At 40.7% G+C, this 14,114-nt stretch overlaps 1 protein-coding gene across 2 annotated transcripts in view; it reads left to right on the top strand.

Moving 5' to 3' along the window:
• exoc4 (exocyst complex component 4) overlaps window positions 1–14,114 on the top strand; it is a 107,178-nt gene that overhangs the window by 22,275 nt on the left and 70,789 nt on the right. For both annotated transcript variants that reach the window (XM_069519330.1, XM_069519329.1), the window contains exons 9-10: window positions 7,183–7,328; window positions 7,572–7,660. In XM_069519330.1, coding sequence (XP_069375431.1) covers window positions 7,183–7,328; window positions 7,572–7,660 — 235 coding nt within the window. The remainder of the gene's footprint in view (window positions 1–7,182; window positions 7,329–7,571; window positions 7,661–14,114) is intronic.

Genomic DNA, 14,114 nt, shown 5'->3' with positions numbered 1-14,114 from the left:
ACTCATCACGTCATTCAAGGCACTTTGCATCTCTTGGTGACTTTGAATTATTGGGACGTACTTCATGCAGCCTCTTAACGCTGTGCATTATTCAAAGTAACACTTTTGTTTTTTTACATTTATTTCTTTGTCCCTCTTATACACATGTAGGATCTGTGCCTTAAACTGGAGTATTAGTGATTTTAATGCACACTTTCAGGTAGTTGACTGTATATATACTGTATAGAAGCACAGCACTTTCAGGTGGTAGTAGTTGCCATTCACAGACAGAGTAAACATCTTTTCTATCAGACAAACTGAAGTTGTCATATATTAGATTAAAGTTGGGTGATCCTTCAAAGCTTTAAACCTTAAAATGATTCATGATCTGAATTTACTCGAACCAGCATATTGACCATTTACACCGAATAGAAGTCAGTGTTGCATTAAAGACTCTCTAACCCTTATTTTAAGTCAATAACACAGATTTTTCAAGTACTCAGAACCTGGGTTGAGAAACTAGTAATGTGTCTAATATGTTAATCAATGATATCTGTGCCTGGACCTTGTGAGATTCAGAAGAGCGAGGCTGTACAGACCCGAGTGAAGCTCCTTCACATGGTTTCTTTCATGGTGGTTTACTACATTTGTCGTATCACCTCAGAAAGTGTCGACCATTGCCTGACAAATTCTACAGATAACTCTCCTTTGAGAAAGATCAAACGGCTGTGCCGATGTCAGTAGTGTGGCAGGTTCCTCAACCGCTGTTTTATAACTCATGTTGATTCTGTTTCAAATGCATCACACATAAAAGAGACTGGGAGAGAGACACAGTTTGACCAGTCAGCAAAGCTGTCAATCAGCAATCACTAGATTATTCTAGACTGAATTGTCTATTTGACTTGTCACATAGCCTGCCTCTATCTTATTTATCTATTTATTATGTTTATTCATTTTAGAACCAGCGTGACGTTGCAGTGCAGTTACAGAACATTGTTACTTATTATTGTAATTTTTGTCACTGGTGGAAATCAGAATATAGACAAAAGATGTGAGTTTTTTTACTTGTGCAACAGTTAGTACAGTAGTTTACCAGCACTGTGATATATTAATGTAGGTGTTATCCTCAAACACTGAATTAAATCAGAACTGTAGCTTCACACACATACTGTCCTGCTATATTAGGAACATTCAGTGCTAGGCAACTAGCATTGTTTGCCTTATTTGTGTGGAATAGATGCTGCTGAGTGTAGTGTGGGTGATCTTTTATTGTGTTTACCTTGTAGTTTTCTTATATTAGGACCGTGGCAGTGCTTGCATAGAGTAGTTGACAGCTGGAGATGATGTTGGCTGACCTGATGTATTTTTACCTGCAATACTTTGTCCTTTATAAAAAGAAAATAACACATTTTCTTCACAAATAGTAATGTGTGTTAAGCCTCTGAAATTCTTCTTGGTGATTAGTTTGCTCACTGCAATGAGATTGAGACATATTTAGTCAGTGTCCCATCCAGAAACACACGTGTTTACTTTGGCTTTGCAACAAAGTTTTTTGTTTTACCAATTAGATTTGGAATGGACAAAGAAAATAACTAGGAAACTTTGAGGTGACATTTATAAAACTTTATTTACGCGAGTGATTTGCTCTGCGATGTGTTTGCTGCTGGTTTGAAGCAGATTGTTGAGGCTTGTCTAGTAAAGGTTTGTACAATTGCCAAATTTGTGGATACAAGGTGTGGATACCATCTTGTTTGACTTAACTCAAAGGTGTTAAATCAGCAGCTACAGGTTATTTATCTGGGTCTCTTGTGTTTTCTCTGTGTCCTCCTCACTTTTCCCATCCTTCTATCCTTCTGTGCCTGTTTTTCTCTTTAGCATTCTGCTCAGTGTTCACTTGCCACATATAATCCTTTGCTCTTTCTATTCTCCACGATGCTTTCCCACCTTTATCTCTCCTTCTTTCTTTTTTTCCCCCCATCCCTCTGTGCCACTTTCTGCCTGCCATCCCTCCATCCTTCTCCCTGTCCTAGCAGTCCAGTTAATTGCCTCCAAAGTTCACTCTGTCTCTGGGCTAATGCAATTTAAGTAGGGTCGGAGCCCCTTCATCAGCCTGGCGCTGGAATTTCATTAAGTCCATTTGGGCGTTACAGTCCCCTCCAAAAGTATTGGAACGGTAAGGCAAATTCCTTTATTTTTGTTGTTCACTGAAGACATTTGGGTTTAAAATCAAAAGATGAGTATGAGACAAGAGTTCAGAATTTCAGCTTTTATTTCCTGGTATTCACATCTAGATGTGTTAAACAACTCACGACATACCACTCTTTGTTTGAACCCACCCATTTTTCAAGTGAGCAAAAGTATTGGAACACATAATCTTAAAGTAAATAACATTTAGTATTTGGTGGCATAACCCTTGCTTGCAATAACTGCCCCAAACCTGCGACCCATCGACATCACCAAACAGTTTTTTTCTTCATTTGTGATGCTATTCCAGGCTTTTACCGCAGCTTCTTTCAGTTCTTGTTTGTTTCGGGGTGTTTCTCCCTTCAGTCTCCTCTTAAGGAGGTGAAATGCATGCTCTATTGGGTTAAGGTCAGGTGATTGACTTGGCCAGTCTAAAACCGTCCACTTTTTCCCCCTGATGAAGTCCTTTGTTTTGTTGGCAGTGTGCTTTGGGTCATTGTCCTGCTGCATGATAAACTTCCTCCCGATTAGTTTCAATACATTTCTCCGTAAATTGGCAGACAAAATGTTTCTGTACACTTCTGAATTCATTCTGCTGCTACCATCATCAGTTAAATCATCAATAAATATCAATGACCCTGTTCCAGAAGCAGCCATGCACGCCCAAGCCATGACATTACCTCCACCATGCTTCACAGATGAGCTTGTATGCTTCGGATCATAAGCAGTTCCTTTCTTTCTCCACACTTTGGCCTTTCCATCACTTTGGTAGAGATTAATCTTGGTCTCATCAGTCCATAAGATGGTGTTCCAGAACTTTTGCAGCTCATCTCTGTACTTCTTTGCAAATTCCAATCTGGCCTTCCGATTCTTACTGCTGATGAGTGGTTTGCATCTTGTGGTGTGGCCTCTATATTTCTGCTCTCTGAGTCTTCTTCGAACAGTGGATTGTGATACCTTCACCCCTGCACTGTGGAGGTTGTTGGTGATGTCACTTACTGATGTTTTGGGGGTTTTCTTCACAGCTCTCACAATACTTCTGTCATCAACTACTGTTGTTTTCCTTGGCCGACCTGTTCGACACCTGTTACTCAGTACACCAGTAATTTCTTTCTTTTTCAGGACATTCCCAATTGTTGTGCTTGGTATGCCCAATGTTTGTCCAATGACTCTGATTGACTTTCCTTCTTTTCTCAGCTCGACAATGGCTTGCTTTTCTCCCATAGACAGCTCTCTGGTCTTCATGTTGGTTTATCCTCTTTAACAGGAAATACAGTCTTGATAGGTTTGAACCAAGGGTGAAAACTTAGACTAGTCATGCAGAGCTATTTAATGTTTGGAAAATCAACCTAAAAGGCAACATCTGGGCAACAAGAAACACCTGTCAGTCACATGTTCCAATACTTTTGCTCACTTGAAAAATGGGTGGGTTCAAACAAAGAGTGGTATGTCGTGAGTTGTTTAACACATCTAGATGTGAATACCTGGAAATAAAAGCTGAAATTCTGAACTCTTGTCTCATACTCATCTTTTGATCTTAAACCCAAATGTCTTCAGTGAAAAACAAAAATAAAGGAATTTGCCTTACCGTTCCAATACTTTTGGAGGGGACTGTAGCTTGCAAGCAAGTGGGGGTTTCGCTCCATCAGCTCATCATTAGTAATTAATACACTGATAGGATTAGCTGCAGCATGAGGCCAGTGGCAAGTGGAAGCCTGGGTGTTGCCGGTTGGAGTTGACATGCGGGATATGGCCTCCAGGACTCCCTGTGATGAGGGGAACTGGGTTAGAGAGTAATTAAGTGTGTGGAGCATGATTGTATGTGCCTGTTTGGTTTTACATGAACATTTCAGACCAAACGCTCGGACACCACACATAACATGTAACATGAGAACGTTTTTTTTTTCATTTGTTCTTTTCTATAGTTTCGACATTTTACATTAAACAAAAATGAAAAAAGTACAAATATGACATAGATGTACATTAACTACTGTTTGAACATTTAAAAAAAATCAAAGTCTGTCACCCCAATATTCCTGCTCATACAGTTTGACGATTTTGCACTTTTATATGTCACAAAATTATACTACATTTGTTTTTCTTTGGACATTTATCCCGTAAATCACATTCAGCAGAATCTTTCTCCATCATAAGTTTAATCCACTCTGTACACGAGCCTGGATGTTAAGATAAAACCTCTTACTGATAGTTGTGCCTTAGTAAGCCCTGGTGGAATGGAAAATGTATTCCATAACACACAAAGCTAAAGGGATTCTGCTAGAGACTGTTTGAGGCCCTGTTGAATACCAAAAAACACTCAAATGTACCTACATACTTTCCAACATTTATTATCTTGGGTTAAGCCCATTTTAATCACATTCATGGTTGTAAAATAATATCCATGTAGAATTTTATAATGGATGAACTTCTTGCATCCCCTGTAGTCTAGCCTAAATATTAACAGTCTGCCATGAATCCTCCCTTATCTCATTATCAAGATCCCCTTGACATATTAAACTATAGAGCAAACTCAAGTGTGAGAATTTGAGATTTTTTTAATGAAATACTGATGCAGAATATAATATAGTATAAAAAGTCTACTCCGCTTCCTTCTTTAGCCCAAAGACAAATAAATTATCTCTATAGAGGTCACATTTATATGCACTCCTTTTGCCAGCCATTTATCTCATTGAAATTATTATTTAAAAATACATATATTATAAAAGTTCATCCCATATTGAAGAGTAGCTTGGTTTATACTGCACTCACCCAAATTCTGTGTTCTCTCGCCCGTGTCCATAGGGAACATTGTTAAAGTGGGTTGGGTGGACCTCAAGGCTCCGTGCTCACCCACCCAGGGTTAGGATTATAATTGCACAATGTCAAATGCCATGTTACATAATTCCTTGTTTGGAAGAGCCAGTCCTCCATCAGCTCTTGAGGTGAACAGATATTCTCTGACTGATACTTGGCATTTTTTTCATTCCAGATGGTCTGTAATCATATGATTATATTGTTTAAAGATTCCCTTAGAGATGCGATTAGATTATAGTGTTTTTTTCCCAATAAAGTCGGATTTAATCCATTCCGTTATCCAGATTGTTTTATTTAACTAGTGGATTTTTATTTCTTGTATGCACCTTTTGGTATCAACATAGCCTCAGGTTTATTGACCCTTTATTTCAGAAGAAGATTCAATCATAGATAAAACATGAGGAACTGGGGAGACTGGGCTCCTAGTTATTTATTACAAAAAAAACATCAAGCTCTTTTTTGAAATCATTAAAACCTCAGTGTATCAATGTGTTTTTTTGAAACATGCATTTATCAAGAAGTTACTTTCTTTTACATATTGTTATTCGTATATCTGCTCTTGCAAATATGTGTGTGCACTCTAATTCATATCAGCTCTAACATGTGAAGGCTTTCCCATGCATGACGGGGGGTGCTCTCCGCAGCGTTAATTACATCATTATGGTCAGGATGGATCTCCATCTGCTCTACCATTACTCCTGTCCCAGTCTGGGCTGACCCACTCTGTGCCTCAGAATTAGACACACACAGGCTAAATGGCTCCGCTAAATTATGAAGCTATTAGATATGGGAGGCTATTTTAGAACATATGTATTCACACAGAGAGAGGAATGAAGACGGGCGGGAGAGAAAAAGGAAACGATGAACAGAGTTAGACGGAGCGAGAGAGAGAAAATAGAAATGTGAGAAATGAGAGATGAGGCACTAAGGGAGTTTGAAAAATGAGAGCCAGTCAAAGCAACAGAGGGAATGTGCAGATATAATGATAGAGTAGAGGAAGTTAACTTTCTCTATCTGGCCACAGTTTCAATGTGCTTGTCCTCGGCTATTGTTAGAAGTTGATAAGATTTTTATGAAGCATGATAAGACGTTGATGGATTTCATCATGGATCATGCAGACAGTTCAGGAAAATGGAGGACACGAATTTCAGTGGTGGTCATCAAATGCACCCAGACATGTCAGTGGGCTTTTTCTATCTCCAGAGTCTAGAATGTTTTTTCTTTTCTTTTCTTGATAATGTTGCCATGAATTGTAATAAACTGTAATACTATAAGCCATGATAAATAGGAGACCTGCTGCTCGGAATATCTCAAGCGGATATTGTAGACATGCATCTCTGCTGAACAAGGCATTTGTAAATAAGAATTCCTTTAGATAATGTTGTGAAATATACAGGTACATTTCAGTCAAAATTCCAAGAAAGAAAAATAATGTAGTGTGACCACAGTTGGAACAGTGGCTGTGGAGAAATTTAACTTGATGCAAAAGAGAAATACAACTTTGCATAGAGAGTTAGATTTTTTGTAAAAAGCGCTTCAGTGAGCTGTTGTTAAACTTTTACAGTTAAACAATCTATTTTGGTCGTATGGATAAAAAAGGTACTTGTGAATAATCTTACAGGTAGCAGAGCAGACAGGACGAGCTTAGAGGATATGATGCTGAGTGGAAGCTTTTAATTCATTAATTAACTCCATGTGACATTATCTTTGGTGTAACAACTAAATTAGGAGGGTTCAGATGAGAATTGAGTAACTTCACACTGTTTTTTAACTGTGCTTTAAAATATCACATCATGTGTCTGAGGAACCTTTATTAGTGACTCTGTGATATTCTAGACATGAAATGTTTTGTTGACCAGTTTAGTTTGATGCAGATATGATTTGTCATGTTTGCATGTACACTTGAGAGTCTCCAGTACATGTCTTTGGACTGTGGAAGGGCAACACAGGGAAAACATGCAAACTCCACAAAGAAAGACCCCGGCTGAACCAGGATTCATTATTATTATCCCCTCAAACTGTAGCCAGAAAACAACAAACCCTAGAAATTGTTGACTGTAGACACAGCTTGTGTCAAAACCTCAACCTGTGTCACCAATAAGCCATTATTGAGACCATAAAAGCCATTATTCCATTAAGATATGACAAAGATGGTCCTTACCTCCATTCTTGTGCTTTTTAACTTTTCACATTTGTGTTGTTTAGGTTCTGCTGATGGAATATCTTGATGTGAAGAACAGCCGGAGTGCTACAGAGCCATCGGCTCAGCTCTCCTATGCCAGCACAGGCAGTGAGTTTGCTGCCTTTTTTTCGAAGAAAAAGCCACAGCGTGCCAAGCAGTCTCTTTTCAAGTAAGGATCAGACCTTTTGCTCTACGGTTTATGTTTGTCCAAAAATAAGGGCATATAGTATCTCTGTATAAGAGGCTTTATCTTAAGAGACTAAAAGTATCTTTAATGTTACATTATTCTGTTTAACATCTCATACCCAAGGTCGCTGGTCTTTGTAACTCTTTCCCTGCAGCTTGCTGTTGAATTATTTATTGTTTTGTTGTATTGTGTGTCCAATTGTTAAACCTTTGGTGTGTTTTGTAGGTTTGAATCGTCTTCCCATGCTATCAGCATGAGTGCCTACTTGAGAGAGCAGAGGCGAGAACTCTACAGCAAAAGTGGAGAATTACAAGGTGAGGAGGGGGACAGAGGGATGAACGGAGAGAGGCGGTGCAGAAGACACATGAACAGCTGGAATGGAGATGGGTAGAAGGATAGGGAGATGAAGGGAGTGGGGAAAAAAGATGACAGGGCAGAAGGTGGGAAAAGTATTGACTGAAATGTGGGAAAAGGGAAAGTGTGAGAGACAAGAATAAATTGGGTAGGGTTTGCAGCATGTGGGATAAAGCAGGAGAGAACAGAGCAGCAAAGGTTAGGGTTGGGTGGAGGGATGAAAAGAGGGAGAACTGTTGGAGGTGTATGAGTTGACTGAGAAAAAAGATCTTCAGATCATCACAAGACTTACTAGCTTACCGGGGAGACAAAAGTAAAGGCTACATGCAGATATATAGATGAGTACAGAGACGGCAAATGTGTGAATCCAAAGTTTACAGACGAGGTGTAAAGTGACTCTGCAAAGATGGCGGCAGGGGAGTGGAACACTGCAGCCATGCAGTGAAGAATAGATTTTGGTTGAGGGAGAAGTAAAAAAAAAAAATAGATGAAGTGCTATCGAGACAGAAACCCCATGTCCCAGATTGAAAAGTGACACACTAGGAAAAGAAAGGCTACCAGCAGAGGAATGTGGAAAGGCAAAAGGCAGAGAGCAGGGTGACTTTGCAACCCACCAACAGGTCAGGAGCCTTAAAAACCTCTCATCCACAGTCATTCTCTCTCTCACACACACAAGCATAAACGCACACATACACACAAAACAGAACACTGAGTGAGCTACACAGCCAGACCCTGGAGAGTCCATGCTGCTCCACTGCTGCTGCTTCTCCTGTCTCTCTCTGACTCTGTGTTTCTCTGCCCGCGACCTTGAGGTTTCAATCAGCGGTGCCCGACAGAGCTGTTTGTCTGGTAATACTCACCGAGTTCCTCATTGACATTGTTTGGATAAAAGAGGAAAAGTTAAGAGCTGGTGGAAGATAATATTTGTAGATTGCTTTTGATTTTTAGACACTTCTCATTATCACAGCATGGAAAAAATGATTTTTATGACAATATTTTCTCATGTAATTATGACAAACTATTTATATACTGCATATAATCTGTAAATGTATACAAAATGTACTGCTCCAGCTCCCCACCCTCACCACCACCACACAAAAAGAACAGCATTGATTAACTGGGGATAAAGTAAAACCTCAAATGGTCTTCAAATAACAGCTCGCTTTTTTTTTCTTCCTCCATCTGTCGGCGCCGCAGAAAGAAGGGTGGAAAAAATATTATTTTTGACTGGCTGAATGCCTCGAGCGTTCATAAGGAGATGAGATTTCTTTGGGCTTTCATTTTACCTGTCACAATGCGTAGCCTGGCCACAAGCCCCGGCCAGGGCCTGAATGGCTGCAAAGGAGATTGAAGGAGTAAGAAATCATTTAGAAAAGTGAAATAAGGCGACTGTGATGGAGGGAGGGGGAAAGATGGATGCAGCGGAGGTGGGTGGGGGGGGGGTTAAAAGTCATTGTTTTCATCAGGGTCCAGCGAAGAAACCATTAAGAGATTTCTCAAGGAAGAAATTAGAAAAATATATATTGGACGGTTTGGAAAGGGACTTCTTCTTCAAATTAAACTTACTGTAGAGAGGGAGGGAGAGGATAAAGAGTTAGAAAAGCGAGATTGAGTTGATGAGTTCTTCTGGCTATGGGATTACTCAACACTCCAAGCTTAGTCATGTGTGTCTCTTAGTCTCTCCACTTGGAGTTTGCTAAATTTTTTTCCCTCAACGGCCTGCTTCAAGTCAATAGAGTTATTAACTCAAATGCTCCCCAACAGCCTCGGAAATAAGAGTTTGATTGTCCATTTTAAATCCAGCTATGCACCGTTAACAAATGCATAAGAATGGTCATGCACTAAACAAAGTACAAAGTCTACTAACGATTCTGTACTTCTTGCATTTGCTGTATTTTACTTTTTTGGGCCATACTGACTTTAAAAACATTTTTAAAATTTTTATGAGGTTACAGCGTTTCACACATCTGGGTACAAGTCGTCTGTGAGTAACGATAAGAGCAGCTGTATGTGTAATGATTTAGTAATCTATCCACAATCACACATCTCTGATAGGTTTGAAATTAATCTGGAATTCCTGTAATTTATGTCTCCTGAGTGTTGTAAGGACCCGCCATATATCATCACACATGAGGACACGGCTGCACGGGTGCTTATTCAAATGCCTCACGTACACATACAAACATGCAGGGGGACTTAATTGCCTGCCTTCTCCATCCAAGCATGTCTTGTATGCTTCAATTAATCCAATTTTCCATCTAAAGACTTTATTATGACTCCATATGCAGCCACATCTGGAATATGTGTAGGTAGTGAGACTGCCGGGGAGAGTATGTGCCGTTGTGTAGTTTACATATATACAGCTGACCCTCAGCTGTCTGTCTGGATGTGTTTCTACTCTTTGTGGGTGTGTTTGTATCCTCTGCAAACCGCTGCCTCAGAATCACACAACTTTAATCCAGATTCAATCACGTTCCCTATGAATAAATGATGAAAACAACATTGTTCAAGCTACAGATGTGTTTTTTCCTTTCCCCAGCACGTCTCCCAACTGCTACACTTCTACATCCTCGACCCCCTGCTTTTTTATTGCCTCTCTGTTGTGTGTGTGTGTGTGTGTGTGTGTGTGTGTGTGTGTGTGTGTGTGTGTGTGTGTGTGTGTGTGTGTGTGTGTGTGTGTGTGTGTGTGTGTGTGTGTGTGTGTGTGTGTGTGTGTGTGTGTGTGTGTGTGTGTGTGTGGGCAACTCAAAGTGGCCCAGTGGTCATCTGGGAGGCGAAGTGTGAATATAGAGTATCTCAATAACTACTGCAGTCTACACCAACCGGTAATGCATTAGCAGAATTTTGTATTTCTTATTTTATATCTCTTTGTGTTGTGGCTATTCGGTGTGTTCCTGCGATATTGCTTTGCCCCGGGGCACGTTTGAAGTGACACTCCCGAGGACCTTACACAAAGCCTGCCTGTCACCGCACGCTTCTCCTGGACACGCTCACATCAAACGTCCCCCCTTTCCCTGCGGGCACATACGTATTCTGCCATTTCCAACTTCCTCACACCCCTGACCTCCCACCACTCCCAAGATTTATTCCTAATCAATGTTTGCAAATCTATTTCACACATTCCCTGTTTTCCTTTTGATATTCAAATAGACTTGTGTCTGTGGGTGTCAGGCTGAGTCCCCCTGAACAGCTCCCACCCCTTTAATACCTGTCTGCTCAGTCGAGGTGCAGGGGGGGGGGGGGGGGGGGGGGGGGGGGGGGTAAAGCGTATGTTGTTGAGAGAGGGAGGAACAGGGAAGGGGGAGGAGTGACTGCTCAGGGCAACCAGAAGTGGTGTTCCTTGTCAAGCTGATTTGAACACCCCAACAGGGAGGGGTGGGAGGAGAGGTGCAAATGGAAAAAGGTCTAGCGGGAAGACATTGAGGTGGAGGTAATGGTGGGATATCGGGGGGGGTGGCAGATGTTAATAGCCACGTGTTTAAGAAGTGTGAGTGCGTGTTTGTGAGGTGAAGTTGCAGAAAGACTGATCCTGCAAAGTGATGTGTGGTGCTGCTCACTTTACCAGACTGGGCCTGGGATTGCTTGGGGTGGAGTGTATTACATTTGCAGAAACACGTTTGACTGTTCAGAAAGAAGATCGAGTCTCATCGACTGCCCCCCCGAAAAAAAAAACAAAACTCTAATAACCCACCTGGAGAATGACTGGACAATAGGGTTCAAACATTTCTGCATCGGGAGATCCTTTGCTTCAGATGCGGTCACAACAACAGGATTGGGTTCAGGTTAAGGGTGGTCTCTGAGGAGAGGATGCATTTGTGTAAATTGCATTTTCGAAACCTCATCAATGTCACACGAACATTATCTGGCAAATGTCCAGAGCAGCAGACATTTGCGTTCACACATGTAGCCCCTCTGAATAATTGGACAGAATACCCAGAGTTCTGTTCAGGTGTGAAAGCAGCTCTAGATATACATTTTTTTAACCTCATTCTCAGATCAGCTCCTCACTCTTTCGTCACAGTCCATAAAAGTCCCTGAATCCATTTTACTGTAAAATCTACCCTTTGCAATTATAATTTTTTCCCAATCATTCATTCTCTTAATTTGTTGTTCAAGGATAATGGATGTGCATTCATCTCATGCAGTGATCAATACTTGACTCCCATTGACCTTGCAATTATGATTTATCATATTCACAGACTGAACCTCAGATGAGGTTGAACTTTGTCAGTAAAAAAGTCAATAATTATTACGGTATTATGATGCTGAAATGTCAAAGACACCTGCTTAGCTGTGATTGATGCCCCTGTCTCTAATTTTTATTTATTTATTCTTTCTTCTATGTTGATGCGCTGTTGCGGTTCCAGGTTTCCTGCTCAGCTTTTGTCTTTACGGCGTCAGTTTGACATTGAGATTTGTGTGTGAGTGCATAAGCATCTCAACCTAGAAGACTCTGTAAACAAATCATGTGCAAATCAAATCATGTCACAATGAGCAGTGTTCTGTATGTTCATATTAATCCACTGAAAGTAAATGTCGCTCAAATGATTGATACTATCCAGTATCTATAATATAGCTGTCATGGTTAGACAAGAAAGACTGTAGAGGCAGAGAACGCACAACTTCACCTACTTTGAAGGTGCACGGAGGAAAGAAAATATCTAAACAGAGGTTTCATTATTTTCACATTATTTATAACTTTGTTGTAAGATTTTGAGACACCTCTGAAACGTAAGCCAAGTTGCAGGGTTATGGAGAATTATGTTTAGGGAAGTATCTTTTCTTAAACTTAAAATCAATGATGTTTTTGACTGATTTATTTTACCTACAGCAAAAACAAGACTAAACAAAGATGGATTAACGTGTTACTAACCTTCAGACACACTTCAAATTAACATTATTCAACATTACCCATGAAGCTGAGTGATTGAGAATTTGTGCATGTCCCGTCGGTGACTGATGTGTGCTTTCACACTGGTCAGAGGTGGATATATGTGTGCACTACATTAAGTATGCATGCCAAGTTATGTCATGAATGATATGTGTGACATGTTGTAATTGAACGACTCAGTGTAACCACGTTCTGTATGCCGCAGGAATGTCAGTAGAAATTGGCATTTCCTCTCTTGTTCTGGCGTCGGACCTTTTATGAATCGCTTTGTTCCAGCAGCCACATAACTGGGTTTGTAGATAAAACGTGAGGTACCTCTGTTACCCGACAGGCTATTACCATGAAAAGCTTGTATTTGTGTATTGGCTTGAAAGCAAATACGCAGCAGCTCTGCATATTGTAGAAAACAGGCGAACACACACACACTCTGCTGCAGATGTCCTGGCTCTCGCAGTAGTTATTTTGAATGTGTTATCTTCGTCTCATTGTGTTCAATTTGCAGAAAGATTTCAGCTGAGTTGATGATGATGGTTAAAACAACATTAAAAGATGTGGTTTCTTTCCCTCTCCTTCAAGACGCACACACTCACAAATGCTCAGTGTTGGATTCTAATCTGCTGTGGTGCCAGTGATTGAATTACAGTAGCTCTGGTGTTGAAATTAAAGTGCAAGACAGACAGTGTGGGAAATGCAATGTGGCTTGTATGATAATGACTTCAGGGGTTTACTGTTGTGCACCTCACAGAACCCTTGGTTGAGAATCAAATGGACACAAGCATCATAATGGGAAAGACATTGCAGGCAGTTATGGAAAGACTGATGTTAGAGTTTCAGGCATTGGACCCTGTTGTTGTTCACTAGACGTTTACTGAATCATTTTGGAACTGATTCTAGTACATTGCATATTGCACTTGTGTTATTTTTAGTTTGTTAAGTTCTGTCTCTCCTTTGTGAATCACGGATGATCATCAAAACACAAACCAGCAACCCCTGACATGGTCTCGACCCACACCTGGGTAAGGTGACAAACTTATATCTCAGTCATTAAATGCCATGACCATGAGATGCTAGAAGTGCAAAAAAATAGAAATGAAAGGGGGATGCAGAGGACAACAGAAGGAGAATAAAGCAAGGTTGTGCTAGTTTACACAGTGGAGACATTAATCACAGACAAAGAGCTTGGTTTATTTTTCCAGTCTGAGGCTAATTTTAATCAGCATTGGTGTTGTCAGTATTGGCGGCTTGGACTGTTACCTCTGTGTTTACTTTTAATCTCAGAGCTGCTGATTGGAAAAGATGGAGGGATGAAAAGGGGAGGTGGAGGGAATGAAGGAGGGAAGAAGGGCGTGTGGGACTTGAGGCTGTGCCGATCTTGGCACCTGCACCGTCGCAGCCACACTGGTAGCCCAGCAGATAAACACACACACCGCTTTCCCAGCATGCAACAAGTTCTTCCGTTAAAGACTTGGAGTGTGCAGTGTGCTGGCTGACTCCCCGCTGCGCCCAATCAAAGATGTGATGAC

The sequence above is a fragment of the Paralichthys olivaceus genome, chromosome 23 (genome assembly GCF_024713975.1).
Source record: "Paralichthys olivaceus isolate ysfri-2021 chromosome 23, ASM2471397v2, whole genome shotgun sequence".
NCBI lineage: Eukaryota > Metazoa > Chordata > Actinopteri > Pleuronectiformes > Paralichthyidae > Paralichthys > Paralichthys olivaceus.
Note: the sequence above shows the minus strand (reverse complement) of the source record. Positions and strands in the feature narration are given on the sequence as shown.